The sequence below is a fragment of the Dromaius novaehollandiae genome, chromosome 4 (assembly GCF_036370855.1).
Source record: "Dromaius novaehollandiae isolate bDroNov1 chromosome 4, bDroNov1.hap1, whole genome shotgun sequence".
NCBI classification, from domain to species: Eukaryota; Metazoa; Chordata; class Aves; order Casuariiformes; family Dromaiidae; genus Dromaius; species Dromaius novaehollandiae.
The window spans coordinates 85246717-85266525 of NC_088101.1; the positions used below are offsets into that span (position 1 = coordinate 85246717).

The window sequence follows — 19809 nt, forward strand, 5'->3', positions numbered from 1 at the left end:
ACAGCTGAACTGTGCTTTCTCCTGTGGGAACAGATGCATCCATACTTAGTCCTGGTAGGCCTCTTTAGACCAAGGACCACCACCTGCCAGAGGTGGACACCTCTAACATCCCAGCTGCCGCAGCTTCCAGATGCAGGTGCTTAAAACTGGATTCCTAGTTCCAGTTTGGCACCTTAAGTCCTAGGGATGCTGGGTACCCCACTAATACCTGTGTAGGCAAAAGGAAGCTCAGCATACTCAGCAATAAGGATTTGAACACTTGGAAGCCTATTTGTGCAACCTGGAACTCCACTGGGGAGTGAGTTTAGATCTGTGGCTTTGGTCTCAAAAATTCTAGGGGTTCAGAAACGTATGAAGCTGTTGATTGAAATACATGCTATAAATAATAGAAAGGTGTCTAACATGACTCCCAAGGTAAGTAGTTCACCAAGATGGATGTACACTGCATGAACTCAGTTGCATTGCTCTGATGTCAACCAACCACCTCCTGAAAAGATCACCTGCAAGACAGGATACAGTCACTGCACCGAGGGCTACACCCTCTGTCCTTGCCATGTCTTGGGCAGACCAGCATGGCCAAGCCAGGTTGCCATTGCTTGTATGGACACTTGCACAACCTAACTCATCCAAATTAGATGCTTGGAAAAAGCGTGCTGAGACACCAGTTGTTGCTGATATGCACAGCAAGAGCTGATCTCGGCCCTTCAGCAAGTCTCTTAAGTACTGAAACTGATACTCCAGCTGTTGAATTTGATATGCTGCTTTTCTGCAAAACCCTGTTCACATAACAAATAAATTACAGCCAGAGAGCTCCTTTTTTTTGCATGCTTAAAAGCAAAAAGCCAGCATAGCTCAGGTCAAGGAGGAGATAATTTAATTGCCAACTGAACAGCTCTTTCCAACTCCTTTCCATTTTGTTTATCCTTGGGGGTCCCACCTGAGGCAGAGGGATGCTGAAGGTCTGATTTATTGCAGCAGCAAGAGTCTGCCATAGAGATGATGGTATGAGATGCTGCATACATCCCCCTCTTCTGCTCCGAGAACAGACTTCAGCTCTCAAAGTAAGCAACTCTTCACAGCAGAGATGCAGATGGGGAGCAGAAGGCAGCATGTCCCGCAGGACACACTCTTAATATTTAATGCAGCATCAGAACTGTGCCAAGTGATCCAAGCTCATGTAGAGTTTTCTACAAGGAAAAGACAGACACAGCCAAGGATTGTCTTAGTTTGAAAGGAAAACACAAAAAAGCTGAAGAGAAAAGTGCTAATTTGTATTTCTAAAGCATGTACTCTGGCAACTCCCTAGTCTGTCTGCTCCTTACACAATATTGATGGCTCATTCTTTGCAACCAGATCTGCAGACAGTAGCGTAATGGACAGCGCTCAGTACTTAAATGCTTTAATTAGATATGAAAACAATTAGAGAGGACTGTTCTCTTCTAACATCCACAGGCCTCAGCACAGATAGAAAATGGGGCAAACCCATCCCATTACATCTATTTAAGTTGTTTTGGAAGCTTGACAGATGAAAAAAGGACAGCCCAACCGAAACACTGCGCCATAAAGTAATCATCTAAAGAGATTCAGAAGACAGTGCAACTGTATTACAATTATGATCCTTCTTAATTATCTATTATGGCAAAGTGAGCCTCAAGAGAGCAACTGCTGCCATGCCACTGTTCAGACACAGGCTCAAGTTCTCCAGAGGGGAATAAGAAAAAAAAATAATAAAAATGCTAGGCATTTTGGCAGCGTTTCCACAACAGAATACAGAGTCAGCATCCAGAGGAGGGCATGCTGCAATCAGCCCAGGGACCAGGGGAGACAAGAGCTGGGTCAGGAGATGACACAGTAAATAGCTTGCACTGAATTTTGAGGAATGGACATAAGCAATGAGTTTGAGTCAACCTTGATTTTGCACCAGTTACCCTCAAGGTAAATGGTAACACTATGAAGGGCAGATACAGAACACAGTGAACAAGAAAAGCAAAGCTTGATCAAGGAATAACACAAATGTGTCAACAGGTATAGTAGATACATGTCCAGCTGAACACAGGGTGGAAAATTGTAGGTACTTTTGGTGATATGACAAGTCTCAGGTCTGTTTTTGGTTGAGAAGTCAAAAAAAAAAAAAAAAAACAAAAAAAACCAAAAAAAACCCCCACACCCTTCTTCCTGCTCCCTCTCCCCCCCAAGTGATCTCTAGATATCTCCAGCTTTGACCAACATCATGTTTCTTCAAGGAGCATCCAGAGAACACAGTTCAGCAGCAGTTTCTAAAGCAGCCAAATGCAATATGAAGAAGTCTACAAAACAGTTTCAGTCTGTTGCTAGAGCTGAGGACATGGGTATTTTGGGGACAATAGCTTGACCTATGGTATACAGAAACATGACCAGCTACCATACTTGTTTTCAGAGTATCCTAATTCACAAAGTTCATCAGGAATTGTGCATCATGTCCCACAGTTATTGGATTCATCCTGAAGCTTTTCACCAGATGGCATCTCTGAAGCAAGCCAGTTGAATTCATTTATTCCATCCCCATCCCTCTGCAGTGATGCATTGATGCATATCCAACTTGAGTTTGACATTTATTAATAGTTTCAAAGTTGACACCAGAGAATTTGGGGGGGGTTGTTGTTACTGAAGTTGTCAGATTTGCTTTCTAAGCAATCCAGAAAGTGCTACATTGCCTGTTCAGCAGTCTGTACTTCACCAAGTTTCCTTAATTTACATGGAGAAACATATTTCCATACATAGTGTATCAACAGAATTTTTGAAGGCAACGAAATAAGTCTCACACCAACAAAATTACTCAGGTATAAATCCCATTTTAATTGTCAAGCTAACTGGTAGCTCCTACATTCAGTGCAAGGATCAGAAACTAGATCTGAGTGTAGAAATTTATCACATCCCCAGTTTCTGATAGTTTTGGCAGCTCTCAAAGGTGACTTCTAAAATTCACTGATTTCAGAAGTATTTTACTACCTTGTGGTTCCAGGTGAATATGGGCTCCCTTAATAGCAATTAACATCTTTCAAATCCAATTCTTTGGCAATATTTATACATAACATTGTGCGTATATAAAGAGCTTACAATAAAACTTTTTACATTCTAACTGTCTCAACCTTCACAGAAGTATTAAAGTGCTGAGTTAACTCTGTGAACAAATTCCTGCCCTAGGTAGCCTACTTCCTGGAAAAGCCTACACTTCAGTCAGCAAAACCAGAAACAAACAAGAAGAGAAAAGGTATTTCTATGAAAAATCCTCTGTGGAATCATTGCAATCCCTTATGTGATCCAAGAGGCATCGAGTCATCTATTTCCCTACTACCCATATACTGAAACATGGGTCAAAACGCTCAACCAGTCCAAGTCAGCACAGCTGCTTTTCCTGAGTTGTGCTGATTTTTCCAGTCCGTCAGTTGATTCTTTGGCCCATGATTTCTGTAGGAAAAAAACCCCTGCAAAACAATCCTATTGATGCTACAAAGAACATACAATGCTAAAGTCATACTGATAAAGCTACAAAGTTCTAACAGTTATTTATCCCTCTCATCATGACAGCCCCAGCTATCTGGGTTTTAAATCAGATTATTTACCAGCATTTGACACTACTCAAGATTGATGTTTGTTTTCAGAGAGGCTTTAAATAGGGGCATTTTTTGGTTCTTCCAAGAGAGGGCCCATCTCAAAACTATTTCCTTCAGAAAGACCTGCACATCATTACTTCCCCCCATGCTCTGTGCTGCAGGGAATTTCACCCAGACTCCGGGCCCTTCCTCAAAGAAAACCACAGCTATGCTCCCTCTGGCATGTCCTCTCCTTCCTGCAGCCATGGTATGATTTAAATGAGTCCACAGGGTGACTGACTGCTTCTGCTTACCAAAAGCTCAGGCACAAACACCACACCACCAGGACACCTGTATTTAATAGTTCACTCAACCTGAAGATGCCACTTTCCATTCAAGGACCTTTGGTTAATCCTTTGACATCCAGCTAAAAGCTTATTTTAAGCATCATGCCTTTGCATTCCCTGCCTTACGACGAGTATCCAGCTGTTTGCTGTCACTTGTTCTTTCTGTTGACTGGAGATCAGACATACATTCACCACCTCAACCCCAAATCCTGTCTCCTGACAGTTCAACCTTCCATTTCGACACATAGATCCTGGCAACTGCTATTAACGATCTCACCATGGATCTGACTCAAAAGCTAGAAAACACTGACCAAGGTGCTTAGAAATCACATACCGATTTACACCTAACTTTCATGCAATGTGCTGGACATGGCATGAGTTACCCCTGCAACCTCCAAGACTTTTTGACTGAAACCCAAATACTTGGCATTTCCCAATTTGGTGCACTTTGGTGGCCACCCTCATGCACAGCCTTCTCAGTCCCACAGGAGTTGGCTGGGGCAATATAAAGGTCATGATTTCAAGGTCACACAGTGCTGCTTTGCTTGCTAAGAAAGTAGAGAGATTTCTCCTGTGATTGCTCTGTGACATATTAACCGTAGCCAGAAGGGCATGTTCTTAGGGACACCGACTGCTCCCCCTCATTAAAAGTTGATATAAAGATCAAGAGTTTTCAGCAGAAACTGAAGATTTCATTCTTGATACATGGGTTAAAACTGTGAGTACATTATGATGAAATACTATCTGATACTTAGTGCAAATACACTACATCTTCAGTGGCCTGAATCCGGTTTAGTTTCAGCATATGAGCATTTTCCCTAAAGCCTTCCTCTCTCATTACAAAGTTGGTCCTCTCCAACACGCTGAAAGCCACCTAATCACTAGTGCACATGCTAAGACTCTACCACTTTCTGGGCAATCGACAAGAAAAACTTCTCTGTGCTAATCCGCCATATTTGCATTTCATTTTTATATTCCCCTTTCCTCATTTCTGCTGTTTTGAAGGTTCATTACCTTCAGAGCTCCACCTTTTACTTAACACTTTACCCGTGGCCTGTAGTGTGCAGCAAAGGGAAAGCACTGAACTAAGACAGCTTGTTTCACAGTACTTCAAATAAGAAAACTGACCATAGTACAAGCAAAATTAAACAAACTGAAATATAAGAGACAGCAGAAGTTAGATTCATCCAGAAATATAATATAATGTCTGGGAGCATGGAAAAAACAGGAGCTTAGCTACAAAACAATGAAATGACCAACAACTATTGATTAGGCAAGAGGAAACTTTCATTACATGCTGTACATTAAAATTAAATGCAAAGTTCACATGTCGGAGCATCAAGACAGAATGATGGTCTCAAAAGCCATGGAAAGAAAGCAAAAAAACCTTGAATAAAGCAACATATGAACAAAACCAGTAACTGAGCAGCTTCAAAATGGGAGGGGAAAAAAAAAGTGACCATATCTCAAATGAGAAAAAGCAGCACTGAAGCAAAGAACAAGTGTATGGTCAAGACATCACAGGTAACACTGATTGCACAAAACACTTCTGATATTTTGAAAGAATCAGGCCTATTTGTATATCTATGCAAAATATATACACAAATCCATATGTATATATGTACACATAGGCACTACTGTACATATGTATATGCAATCATTAACACAACCGCACTTTGACAAATCTCAGCATCTGACTCAGCATGCAAGAACACTGCAGTTGTGCAAAACCACACTTCCATATTCAATTACTGAGCAGTAATGGTAGAAAGATTCAAAGTAATTCCCAAATAGCTTAGACCCAGATGCATCACCATGTGAGCCCAACCCCTGAACATTTCCAGCTCCTTTGTAGGAACTGAATACTCAAAGCTGTGGATTTTTAGTCCAAATTAAATCAGTTTCCAGCCCTTCCACTACTCAGTCTGAAGAGATGGCCACACCTCTCCTGACATCAGTGGCTTACCATGAGGCCATCCCACCTGGAATACCAATTTGGGAATACTGGACACAAACTGAATTCAAAGGCCAGAACAGCATTATCATTCTGTAAAAGGGTCAGCTGTTGTCCTTATACATCAATAGTGTTTTGGAAAAAAAGAGGAATGTGGTGCATATAAAAGGGATTCCCCCTACCCCTCAAACAAGGGAATACATGACAACTCTAGGAATGCATGCTCCAACTGTGCAAACATGCTGATCTTTGGGGTTTCCAGTTTTGGGATGTAGACAGTAACATTTCCATAAAGCTTCCTTGTCTCAAAGCTCTGAAGAGCATCGGCCTCCAATTCCAAGGCTGTTTTGGTCTGACACTTCAACGCTCAATTGGTCTTTAATATTTGTGCATTACCAATGCCACATTAGAGCAGAAAGAAAGTGGTGAAAGAAAGAACTGCAGATAGATTGTTCTACGCCTCAGCAAAGCCACCCTGTCTTTTCAACTCCGAAAGGGCTGTCTTCGTGGTTCTGTGTGCGGCGGATCCTATTTAATGCTCTGCATCCATAGCATCTAAGTACTTGGCTTCAATGATCCTAGGGAGCAGGTTATACCTAAGATTGAATCAAAGAGACAGCATTAGTGCCTGGTTATCACTGTGTAACATTGTTCTCTCTCAGACTCTCAGATGAATTTGTTCAAGGCCATACATACAGATTCACTCAGCTGGAGCGGAGGTGAGGAGGGGAAGATAAACACAACCAATTCTGCAAGCAAATAAAGCATTTACGGAAATAGCAGTGAAAAGCTCCTCCTGGAATAAACCTCCCCATGTCTATTAAGGAGGAAAGAGATTGTCCTTCTCCCCACAGCAGAGAATTGCTTTCCAAGGGCGCTATTACCAGGAGGTCTTGAAGGGAGTACCAAAAAAGTGTACAGTCTCACTTGACCCACAGCTATGCTCCTGCTTTGCACAGGGCATGTAGATAGCTGCCTTCCTGTTGTCCCCAATTTAGGTGCAGATGGGTTACTTGGACAAGAATCACCACTTATAAGCAGTTTCCGATTTCTTCAGTGCTCTCCCTGTAATTTCCCCACACACAAACCTTACCCAACACAGCCCTCCACTCATTACGACACTGCCAATACCAGAGATTCGGAGCTCACAGGAGAAACTCTCCCCCCAAAGTTACAAGGCTGGCTCAAAGGCCAGGATACGAAGGTTATTTGCCTTGCAGGTTCTCAGCCCTTCAGGTACCCCAGAGTCACTTCTTCCAGTTCTCCCCACAATAAGGACATTTTAATAAGCACACCCAGGAGCTCTGTAGCCTTTTGAGAAGTGGAAATGCATCAGTAAGACTTGAGATCACTGCAAAAGGCTAAGCAGGACTATGACATTCAGCCCTCCAGCTGCTGGCAGAGCTCCATCCCTACCTGGTGTCAGACTTTCAGTAGATTATGAGGACAGCAATTCTCTTCCTTTGTTTTTTGTGGTTTTGTTTTTTTTCCCTGTGGTGTTGGGTTTTTTTGTTTGTTTGTTTTTTGCAAGAACACCCTCATGACAATGTGTTTGGGTGAGAAAGGCAAAGCACTATAACAGTATGCTATAAAATTGCTCTCCTTATTAAATCCTACTGCATATTTACAGTTTGACACTTCGCTTGCATAACAAGGAAGTTCTTCAGCTGTAGAAACAAGACAAAGTACTAGAAAGCCAGTTTAAGACTTGGACGAGCCTTTTCAATACTGGAAAAGAGATCTCAAACAGCACTTACTACTGAGAATGCCAGAGTCTCCTCAAATTGAGGTCATGAAACAAAATGATTACAGCACCACAGGAAGAACTTGAAAAGAAGGTATTTTCCCCACTTCTCTGAACATTAAAAATACTACTTTTAGGAGCAGGGATTAGGGAGTAACCAAAGACTAGTCCCCCAAAACTGGGGAACAAAGGCAGGAATTGGGATACCTGTAGAGATCACATTTCCTCCTAACAGGCTGTTCTACTGCAATGAGAAGTCTTTGAAATCCAGTATCTTCCATGTTGACATTATACCAGTGGAAAAAGATGGTCCCTAATCTCATCTCTACTACTCTGCCTTGTCTATTAAAAGTGCCAAATCTTTGTGGAAGAGTAATTAACTACAGTGCCTTGCATCATGGCGCTGCCTTCTCAGCTGAATTCCAAAGACACTATACAGAGGCAGCAGAAGTCAGAACGAAGGGAAGCTGAAGGCACATTTTTGTATTGTACCAGGTAGCATGCATCATGTCCTCCCTGCAGCAGCAGGGCTGATTATCCAGCCAGTAGAAAAGCTTGCTCAGGAAAGAGCAAGTTAGCAGAGAGCTGATAGCATCTTATTTGTTCAAAAAAAGATATTGGCACCACTGAATAATCTAGTTGCTGTCACAGAATCAGGTTCTTTGACACAGCATGCTCCACACTAACTTCGCTTCTTATATTACATACAGTACTTGAATGTTTGGCAAACACAGCTTTGCTTTATCAGGCTGCTCTTTGTGGAGATCTGCAATTCCTACAAGAAGTAGTCATCCACCACTGCACACAATCCAAGCATTTACCAGCCATTTAACCATTCATCTGAAGTGATGCCTAAGTGAAGGGTAGGCGAGTGACTACCACCACAGGAATAATCACTTTGGTGTGTTCCAAGATTTTGTTTATGGCTTGCAAAGCATATTGGTATGGTTTTAAAAAAATTCTCCTAGTCCTCTGTCCTTGAATTAAAAAAAGGTCTCAGAACAGCAAAGGTAACCAGCTGAATCCTGTTACCTGGAATGCCAACTCTGTCACTCCTATATCTAAATTCACCCTTTGCGTAGCTCTGCACGAAGAGGAGTCAGTCCCACTGCCAGACCACAAGCTCCTCCATCCTAGCATTAAACACATCTTGCAACAGCAGGGCAATTCTCCCCGCCAGCTCCAGTGGAAATCCTCATTCTTGCTGCTGCCATCATTTAGCTCAGAGATTTTCTACAAGCTTTGGCTGAGTGAGCAACTTCTTGTCTCACAGAAAAGCAAAAAATAAAGGAGTAGCAAGAACAGTATAGATACTTTGGACCAAGTTTTATCGCTAATGGATATTTAGTTGATTAAGTTGACATCCCCCCCCACCCCCAGATATTCATCCATAAAACACCATCCCAATTAGCTCTAACCTGATCCAGTTGGAAGCCACAGTAGTTTTGACGTCTGCTTTTGTTTTGGAAAGAGCTGGACCCATCTTCACCACCCAAGGAAAACTTTACAATAGCTGCCTTTGAAGATTATCACATCAACAACCCTGAACTTTCAGATCAGATGGAAAGACTCTGAGACTGTGAGTTCAAAGACAACCAGATATCACTGGATGCTATACTGGCCTAAAAATAATCGAGTTGGAAACAGATCTGCTCTTTCCAAGATCTTATTATGGCTTCTCATTATATCCAAAGGATGGAGAGCATGAATGATTTAACTGGAGAATGATAGGCAGTCACTGTTTAATGAACATTCAGGAACAAGATAATGTAATTTCTCAGTGACTCTCCCCCAACACTGCAAGATACTGTAGGATCCTCCCAGTTTTACAGAGGATACGTTTTAAGGCTAAATGTGGCCAATTTGACCTGTGATCATTTGCTATAGCACTCAACAGTGCAGGAGTTCCGCAAGGTCACTACATTCTAGTACAGACCCATGTAAGAGGTAATGATCCCTCGCTTACATTCACGTAGCATAAAGTGTCTAGTTCTGCTCCGAGTACAGATCCCAGAAAGCTCGTTTGCAAACCAAGAAGGAATGTGATCAAACACCTAGAGAGGAGACTCAGACTGCAGCCTCCCAGGAAGAACGAACATCTTGGAAGGACTGCAACAGCAGACTCATTTGCCTTTCTGGCAGCTGGAAGAGAGCAGTACCTGCCAGCTCACATCCCTTTGTAGAGCCCGTCATCAGCGAGATCACATGCTCTGCCCTATGCCTCCCCAAGCCAGGGCAGCTGATGAAGAGCAGGGAAGTCCAGCGAAGGTCACCATCACCCACTCCCAAGATATGGTTATTCAGAAAACTACCAAGTGTCCTTCTGGGACTGCTCAGACTACCTGCAGTCCAGCCCTGAAAACAAAAAAGCAAGGGACACTGGCAAAACGTAGCCAGACTTTGCCATGAAGAGCTTCATACCTGATTGGGATCATTCCTATCATGATGAGTGGGAAGATCATCTTCATGTAGGGCAACGGTGACATGCCAAACCCACAGAGGATGAGGAGCTGCAGGACCTGCAAGCCAGTGAAATAGTGGATCTTCCTCTGGGGCACTCTGCGGATGTAATGTGTCGGAGGATAAGCAGTCTGGGAAGAGAAGAGTTACATGTTAGACACAGAACAACTCTGAGTCATGACTGCAGGATATGGCACAGGCTTTTGAATACGAGGGTTTTAAGGATGTTGAATTTACACACTCACACTTTGTGCATCAACATCACAGTCCCTGTTAGGTTCGGTCACTGAACACAGTATAGGGTTAAAGCAAGTGCCTTAAACCACAGCATTGGCAACAACACACAGATGATGACTGGGCACTAGAAACCTGGGGGAAGAAAAAGTCTACACCACACAGCTAAGATTGCCTTGGGAGTGTCTGGAGTACAAGAAAATATCCTGATAAATACAGTAATGAGATTCCCCTGAGTAGGATTATCAGGGCTTTGCAGCAACACATGAAGTGCCTGTAGGGGGGTGATGGTAAGCAGACATGTTGGGTGTTGCGACTACTAGATGGTTTGTCCACCTGAAACCCAACTCCTCACTATTTCATAGCCTTCTGACCTCTGCTGATCAGACCCAAAACTCACACTCGTGTTCCATTATCCTGCCTGAACCCTTGTAGGGGAACTGCATGGGATCAGACTCAGGAGATGATAGAAGAGGCTGTACTCAGATTGCTTATACTCATCCAAGCCACTCATTTTTGAGAAAGGAGAAAAATTGATATTAATAGGCTAAATATTGCTTGTGGTTTCTTCTGACAGTTACTTGCTCATGTCTGAGCACAGGCTTTGACTCACTGTCTATACATCAATGAAGAGTATGAGCGACTGTCTGCTGGCACTGATGCAGATGCAATGGATTTCAGATTGTGCCATGACTCATTAAAAGGTTTCCAGAAAGGGGAGAGATTCATATTTGAGATTTTTTTTTTTTTTTTTTAATTTTCCAAACTGAAGCTTGGAAAATTCCAAGCATAATTTGTACTAAAACCAGAAGCAATATTCCACATATACCAGTAACTACTCATTCTTCCTTCAAAAATTGACATGACAAATGTAATCTTTCTTCAGATTTCACAGTTCTAACCACTAGGATATAATATTAGAGATCAAGAAAGATTAGTAGAGGTGCAGAGCCAAATTTTGGGCTTATTAAGCCCTTGACCCTTGTTACATAACAGAAGGTGAGCCGGAGACTCATTATCGCTCCCTGATACCGCCTACACTGCAAACTAATGCCTTCTCTGCACTTGTAATAGAGATGGCTCAAAAGCAGATCTTCCAGATTTGTTTTCATCCCACATCAGAAGGGTTTCAATAACGCAAGTCATTTTGTTTTGACTATAAAAGACTGTCATGTGGAATTTAACACAAGTCAAAAATGAAACTGGAAGACAGAGAAATGACCTGTTCTGAAGCTTTGTTTGGGGAAAAAAATAGATCAACTTTTGCTGATATTTTTTTAATAAGGTGCATGTGCTCTGCAGCTGACAAAAGTCACAGTGGATTAAGACTTACAAAAACCCTACATTCAGTGGGCAACGGTACTTTCAAAAAGTCACTGAATGTATTTTTGGTTTGTATTCTACAGAGTTTAGGGGATGTCTGGAGGCAGCTAGTCTTGCTCACTCGTCTTTGCCTGCTGGAGAAAGGGGCTCCAGAACTCTTGCAAGCAGACTGAAAAAAGAAGGATTATCTGAGACACCACTCTGAACAAGAAAAAAAACAAAGCTTTCAAGGCAGGAAAATGCAGAAAACAGCTTATACAGAATTTGAGTGAAAAAAGAGGCAGTATTCTACGAACAGTTCAGCTACTGCCCTTTTTAACTCAATAACCATATCATTTCTGGTTGTTGTTAATATTGCATTATTTTCTCACTCATTTGCCTGCCTTAGCATGACAGACTTTTCTTCCTTATGTCTCAGGGGCAGCCAAGCTAAACTAGAGACATCAAGTTTCACTTTCTCTTTGCACAGAAAGAAGAAAGCAATACACAAGGTGCAGGTAGCAGGTGCAAATCAGCTTCCCAGGAGTGTGACTTCAGGGGTGAGCCTGTTCCCAGCACCACTAGCTCCCAGCATAAGCTCCTTGTTGGACCCAAGGTCATAGGACACCCCAACCTATGTACCTGTTCTTTCAGCAGGAGAGCCACCCTCTCAAAGAGCTGGTTCCCATCGATGGAGGTCAGTGCAATGTATAAGAAGAGGCCGTAGAGGACTGGCTTCGGGATCCACTGAAGAGGGAAAGGGAGGAGCAGGAACGAGAGGCCAACCAAGAAGTTGGCCACTAGGCTTGTCAGTCGGGTCTCCTTCACACTCACAATCCTGGAGGCAAGAGGATAGGAATAAGGTGAGGCTAATAATCAAGTACTGTGCTTATAACTCTGAGGCCATCCAGGACACATGCCGTCCATAAAGGACAGCTCCTCTCTGCTGCACTGAGATCAGCATTTCTGGCCCTATGCTGACACTGAGAAAGCAGAGCTCTTGGACCCAGGCCAGACACTTAATCCACAACTCAAAGCAGCTGGAAAAATGCCAAATTCCCCTTCTCTTCTCCTGTTTTCTCCAAAGCTGTACAGATCCTGTCCTGAACTATATTACTCTCTAAACTGATTCAGTTTAGCACACTGGGGAGGAGGAGGAGGAAAACACCCCACAACACACAAGAATCCTCTTTCTAAGCATTAATCCTTTCCTTGATTTACCCAATGCATATGCAATTGGCTTTTATCCAAAAGAAAGCTCGTCGACTTCCACAGGAACTAAAAAACCTCGTTTGAAAGAAAAAAAAAGTCTGCACTCTTGACAAAGAGTCAGCATTTTTGATGTATGCAAGGATCTCCCTGTTTATATGGGGGGAATGCCAAGACCACTATGCAGGGACTTAGAAATTCAATTCTGCTGGGGATTATAGCAGTTGTGCTGCAAATTGTCTATTACCATGCAAAACATGTAATTAATTAATGCAAATTTTCCAGAGTTGACAGACCACAGATTGATTTTTTTTTTTTTTTAAAACCCTGGAGGGGGAAAATGAGAGACTGGCAGGAAATCATGCAGCAACTTTCAGAGTCTACTTTGGGGGTGGGGATGATTGTTGTTTTCCATTTTTTAATTTCAACTAAATCTGTGAGCATCTCATTCTAGTTTGAGAAAACTACCAGAAATAGGAGAAGGAAAGAAAGTCCTTATATCTCAAGGCTACCACAAATAGAAGGAAGGGGGATTCTTACACACAACTCTGAGAAAATAAATCCACCAATTCAAGGGATAATCTTTAGTGAGTAAATCCCCCTATACCAGTAGAAATATGCTTGTTCACAGGCTGCTTTAGTAACATCTAGTGGTCTTGCTCCCTGGATATGAAACCTCAAATTCCAAATTAACCCTCTATACAAGATACCCAGATTAACACAACAGCCAGTCTTAAAATCCAAAAGAACATGTTTTCATGTATGCAGTGCTGGGACTTCATAATCCCTTCTGTCCTAAAGACAACTGCCAGCTGCTTGCATTAAATTCTTTCAATATTAAGTTTTTCAGAGTCCTGCTTATATAGCAAGGTCAGGTTGAACTTCATATCTCTTATTTGTACATTAAACAACGTAATGAAGTTGCAGGGAGACAGATGAAGGAGTCTTCCATACCTATTTAGAGAGAAAGGGTAACAGCCTAAAGGTTTTCTTTCAAGATTTGGATAACGTGTTAGACATAACACTAGCAGTCACAAGACCTAAGCAATAGCAGTCAAACATTGCAAACAGAGTGCAAAGTCCTGAGGACAACATTTAAACTCCTTGGCAAGTAATGGAGAAGACTTTACATGTTATCCAGTGTTACCAAGAGAAGATGCACAGAAGAGACCCTGGAGGTATTGACCTCTAAATAAACCCCAGGTAGATTTTAGTAGCAGAAGCCACAGCCTTTCTATTTCCAAAGCAGGCTTTGTCCAGATCTGATATCCAGAAGTTCCTGCCAATGCCTGGAGAACTCGGGGGGAGAGCCGAGCAGTTCTTTCCATTGTGTTATCTGCAGAGTATTCTTGCCAGTTCTGGAAGCATTAGGACATCCATTAGATGGATATACAGGCAGACCTCGGAGACATTGAGGGTTCAGTTCCAGACTGCCACAATAAAGCAAGTATCACAATAAAGCAAGTCTCACACATTTTTTGGTCTACCAGTGCATATAAGAGTTATGTTTACACTATACTGTAGTCTATTAAGTGTGCAATAGCACTATGTCTAAAAAACCAATGTACATATCTTAAAAAATACTTTATTGCTAAAAAATGCAGCCTTCAGCAAGTTGTAATCTTTTTGCTGATGGAGGGTCTTGCCTCAATGTTGACAGCTGCTGACTGATCAGGGTCATGATTGTTGAAGGCTGGGGTGGCTGTGGCAGTTTCTTAAAATAAGACAACAATGAAGTTTGCTGCATTGCTTGACTCTTCTCTTCGCAAAAGATTTCTCTGTAGCATGCAATGCTGTTTGATAGCATTTTACCCACAATAGAACTTCTTTCAAAATTGGAGTCAATCCTCTCAAACCCTACCACTGTTTTATCAAACAAGTTTGAGTAATATTCTAAATCCTTTGTTGTCATTTCAACAATGTTCACGGCATCTTCACCAGGAGTAGATTCCATCTCAAAAAAAAACACTCTTTGCTTATCCATAAGAAGCAACTCCTCATCTGTTAAAGTTTTATCATGAGATTGGAGCAGTTCAGTTACATCTTCAGGCTCCACTTCTAATTCTAGTTCTTTTGCTATTTCCACCATATCTGCAGTTACTTCCTCCACTGAAGTCTCAAACTCCTCAAAGTCATCCAAGAGGGTTGGAATCAACTTCTTCAAACTCCCGTTAACATTGATATTTTGACCTCTCCTCCCATGAATCATGAGTGTTCTTAATGGCATCTAGAATGGTGAATCCTTTCCAGAAGATTTTCAGTTTACTTTGCCCAGATCCATCAGAGGAATCACTATCTATGGCAGCTGTAGCCTTACGAAATGTATTTTTTAAATAAGTTGAAATTACTTGTTGATCCATGTGCTGCAGAATGGATATTGTGTTAGCAGGCATGAAAACAACATTAATTTCATAGTTCATCATCTCCATCAGAGCTCTGGGGTGACCAAGTACATTGTCAATGAGCAGTAATATTTTGAAAGAAATCTTTTTCTGAGCAGTAGGTCTCAGTGGGCTTAAAATATTCAGTAAACCATGCTGTAAACAGATGTGCTGTCATCCAGGCTTTGTTGGTCCATTTATAGAGCATAGGCAGAGTAGATTTAGCATAATTCTTAAGGGTCCTAGGATTTTCAGAATGGTAAGTGAGCATTAGGTTTCAGCTTAAGTCATCAGCTACATTAGCCCCTAACAAGAGGGTCAGCCTGTCCTTTGAAGCCAGGCATTGACTTCTCCTCTCTAGCTATGAAGGTCCTAGATGGCATCTTCTTCCACTATAAGGCTGTTTCATCTACACTGAAAATCTGTTGTTTAGTGTAGCCAACTTCATCAATTATCTTAGCTAGATCTTCTGGATAATTTGCTGCAGCTCCTACATCAGCACTTGCTGCTTCACCTTGTGCTTCCTGTTACAGAGACAGCTTCTTTCCTTAAACCTCATGAACCAACCTCTGCTAGCTTCAAACTTTTCTTCTGCAGCTTCCTCACCTCTCTCAGCCTTCACAGAATTGAAAAGAATTAGGGCCTTGCTCTGGATTAGGCTTTGGCTTAAGGGAATGTTGTGGCTGATTTGATCTTCTCTCCAGACCACTAAAACTTTCTCCATATCAGCAATAAGGCTGTTTTGCTTTCTTATCATTCATATGTTCACCAGAGTAGCACTTTTAATTTCCTTCAAGAACTTTTCCCTTGCATTTACAACTTGGCTAACTGTTTGGCACAAGAGACCTACCTTTTGGCCTGTCTCAGCTTGCAAGTTGCCACCCTCACTAAGCTTAATTATTTCTAGCTTTTGATTTAAAGTGAGACACATGCGACTCTTCACTTGAACACTTGGAGGCCATTGTAGGGTTATTAATTGGACTGATTTCAATATTGTTGCATCTCAGGGAATAGGGAGCCTCGAGGAGAGGGAAAGAGAGGGGGGAACGGCCGGTCAGTGGAGCAGTCAGAACAGACACAACATTTATCAGTTAAGTTCACTGTCCTATATGGGCACAGTTTGTGGCACCTCAAAACAAATACAATAGTAACAAGATCACTGATCACAGACCATCAAAACGGACACAATAATAACGAAAGTTTGAAATATTGCGAGAGTTACCAGAATGTGACAGAGAAAGTGAGCACATGCTGTTGGAAAAATGGCACCAATAGACTCTCTCAACACAGGGTTCGCAAACCTTCAATTCGTAAGGACCGCAATATCTGCGAAGCTCAAAGTGAAGCACAATAAAACAAGGCACGTCTGTAATCTGGCATCATTTTCACAGCCTCCAGGCCTGGATCAGTGCAGAACAGCAATCTGAGATGACCGAGCCAAGCAAGCTTAAAGCACAAATGCAAGGCTAATCAGACTAATCTGATAGCCTAATAAGGAAGAGTCCAGCCACTTCAGAGCTAACAGAACCACTAAGCTTTCACAAGTCTACTAGGTTCCTCACAAAAGTAGTGATACAAACCAAATAACTCGGGATCAAAATTAGGAACGAAATCACCAGATGCGAGTCTGCAGGGATGGGACAGCTCAGAGTAGGGGCCCTTTGGTAATGTATTTTGAAGTTCATGAATTTTTTTTTGCCCATCATCTCTTGGGGCAGAGGAAACAGCACTGGAGAATTTTTGATCACATGCAAGTATTACAACAGGCTAGCCTCCATTCTCAGACTGGTCTTTTAATTTGCCCCTTAAGATATTTAGCAAGTTTATTCTTAGAAGAGGGAACAATAGGGTCTGCCACTGTTCTTATTTCCAGGGTAAAGACATAAAAAGCAGTCAAGTCAATAGAAGAAACCTGGAAGTTTAAATGTGTTCAAGAACCCGGTTTGGCCCTTGAGGAAACAGCTCTAGAAAGCTTGTGCTGCAATGGAAATGAAGTAATTACAGGAGATTAGAGAGCCTAATCCAGGCTCATTTTCCCCCAGAATCCTTTAAATACAGATAGCATGAAATTAGCCATTCCCGACTTCCTACATATGCCTAATGACAACCTGTTTAGGGATTCCAAGATCAGCCCACACCAAACTCAAATGGTCACTCTACAGGGGGGAGAAGAAAATTTTGCTTTCATTGTGACAGATCTTTATTCTTGTTTATATCATCGTTACGCTCACTGAGTGCTTTGATTTCTGAGTGCAGGAAAGGAGCCTTCCAAGGGAGCCAGTGCTGAGAAAACTCTCGATTTTCTAATTGAGCTTCAGTACATCTCTCTTTCAGTAAAGCTAGCTAAGATAAAAAAAGATGTTTCTCTAAGCTATAAAAACAGGAGGCTCCCTGCACAAGTAGACTGCATTTCAAAGGCAGCTCAGACAATGAGGGAATACTGACTCCCTTCTTTGCTCCCCCCAACATCCAGTTCAGAGCACTCATTTATTTTCCCACCTGCCTCCAGCAAAGCAAAAGCAGTGCCGTAAGGGAACACACTTAGTGCGGTTAGACAGGGCATCCTTCCATCCTTTTGAGCATAATCACTGGAGGCAAATCTGTGTTAACAAGGGCCAAAAAAACCTCCCATGCTCTTTTTGGGCAGCTGGGCAAAGGAGCAGAGGACAAGAGCAGAAGGCAGTCCTTCATAAAGGCAGTGAACTGTACTTTGTCAGTGAGGAGTAATCGGAGCGCAGAACAGAGACCATGGGTGGCAAGACAGAGCGGGGGAAAAAAGAGCCACCAGGTTTAAAAATAATTGATACCCCTGTGCCAAGCCTCCCTGTGACATCTAAGGGTAAATTCTTTTTCTCAAAGAAAACACATCTCAGAGCAAATTACAGATACCAGGAGCAATGGCATGGATTAAAACCCTACAGAGCTGTTTAAAGCAACTCAAATTATAAAGGGTTTTGAGGTGGGGTTTAACATTTATTGGAAGCAGAGACACAGTTATGGAAAAACCTCTCTAATACCAACAAATACTAATGGGAACATCAGCACAAAGGGTTAATCTCCCAGGAAAAGGCTGCAAAAACACTGCAAGGAACAGCAGGGCTCAGCTGCTCCCAGATGTGATGGGTGAAGCCTGTCTGTCACTGACAACAAGCAGTCGTGCTGGGTTGGACTGTGTCAGTAGGCAGAGAGAACAGTACAAAGGCAAGATTGAAATTAAAAGGCAGACCAGCTCTATCCCTCAAAGTAAATGACCACTTTGTTTCCATTTTCAGACTCATCACTTACCAAAAATGAGACTAAGTCAGGATAATTAAAACTAATGGCATGCAAGTGGAAATTACCACTTCTGAGGTAAAAGCACTGAAGTGTAATGCACTGAGATCAAACAGAGCAGATAATCTCTATTCTGGAGAAGTTTTCATGAGAAATTGGACTTTTTTTAAATAGGTCTCTGATAAAAGACAGCATTGGACAAGTCTGAAAACAGCAAAAACCTGTTCTTAAAGAGAAAGGCAGGACCTGAGCATGGTTTCACAGACATTTTTGTTTAAAAACAAGAAAAAAATATTTATAAGCCTTTTGTCTTTTTGAAACATGGTGAAAGATGCCATGGATGCTCTGAAATAAAGCTGCATTTTTCCTACCCTTTGTAATAACCACCAGACAGGTTTCAGGCAATGAATCAGATGGGATGTTTTCTGGTGAGAACATCTGGAAAGATCTGGCAAGAACTTAGCCAAAGCATCTCCTCAGCCTTTCACAGGGAGAAACCTAACAAAAAGCCCTTAGCCAATACTCTTCCAGAAGGCAAGTCGCACCAGAAGGGGCTGACTGTCACCCAGGGTGCCTCCATCCACTGATGAGAGCAAAAACCTAGGGCTCAAAACAGGTGCCTTGGTTAACTGGGATGAAGCTGGGTCACAGGCTAAGCTATGCTAGCTGAGGTGGCTTTAAGTGCATCTTCCCCTCCTCCTTCATGCCATAGGTCTTTGCAAGGAGACAGGCTTCTCAACCACATATCCCACTGCACCCAAAGGATTAGGAAACCACAAATCAAGCCTAAGACAGAGGGCTAGCCAGCTTTGTGGTTATAGGACACCTCCTCCACCCCACCTACAGCTGTAGAGGCTCAGCTCAACAGCTGCAGGCTGGGTTAGCAGAGGCTGTTCCTGCAACATGAAATTTAAGCCCATCTCATCTACCCATCAGGAAAAAGGAACTTAACACCATGCCCATCTTTACCCTGTTATTTCCTCCATGGACACGTCACCTCTTACTTACGTCTCATAGATGTGTCCATTTTCTACCCTCTCCTCCACGTAGGCCAGAGCACGGACATGCATTGGGGAATGAGGGAAGGCAGCATGGATCCACGGCAGGCCGAAGATGGACAGCCCCGTGTTGATCAGTGCAACAAGCAGGAGGTCCCAGTGATAGGCCGTTCCCTTCACCAACCTGAAAGAGTTTGTTGACACAAATTTTTAGCATTTCTAACAGTAACAGGGCTGCCCTTGCCGAAGCTGAGCTTGAACACTAAATGCTGAAATACATTTCCACACGCAGCATGATTTCATGAATCTCCTGCTTTATACAGTACGCTATGTGA

General features: G+C 42.4%; 1 protein-coding gene across 3 annotated transcripts in view; it reads right to left on the reverse strand.

Annotated features, from left to right (window-relative positions):
* Positions 1–2265: 2265 nt before the first annotated feature.
* Positions 2266–19809, reverse strand: part of SLC4A11 (solute carrier family 4 member 11) — a 134701-nt gene continuing 117157 nt past the window's right edge. For all 3 annotated transcript variants that reach the window (XM_026121829.2, XM_064511642.1, XM_064511643.1), the window contains 4 exons: positions 19485–19658; positions 12256–12451; positions 10039–10208; positions 2266–6469 (listed from right to left, as the gene is read on the reverse strand). In XM_026121829.2, the coding sequence (XP_025977614.2) occupies positions 6406–6469; positions 10039–10208; positions 12256–12451; positions 19485–19658 (604 nt within the window). In that variant the 3' untranslated portion in view covers positions 2266–6405. The remainder of the gene's footprint in view (positions 6470–10038; positions 10209–12255; positions 12452–19484; positions 19659–19809) is intronic.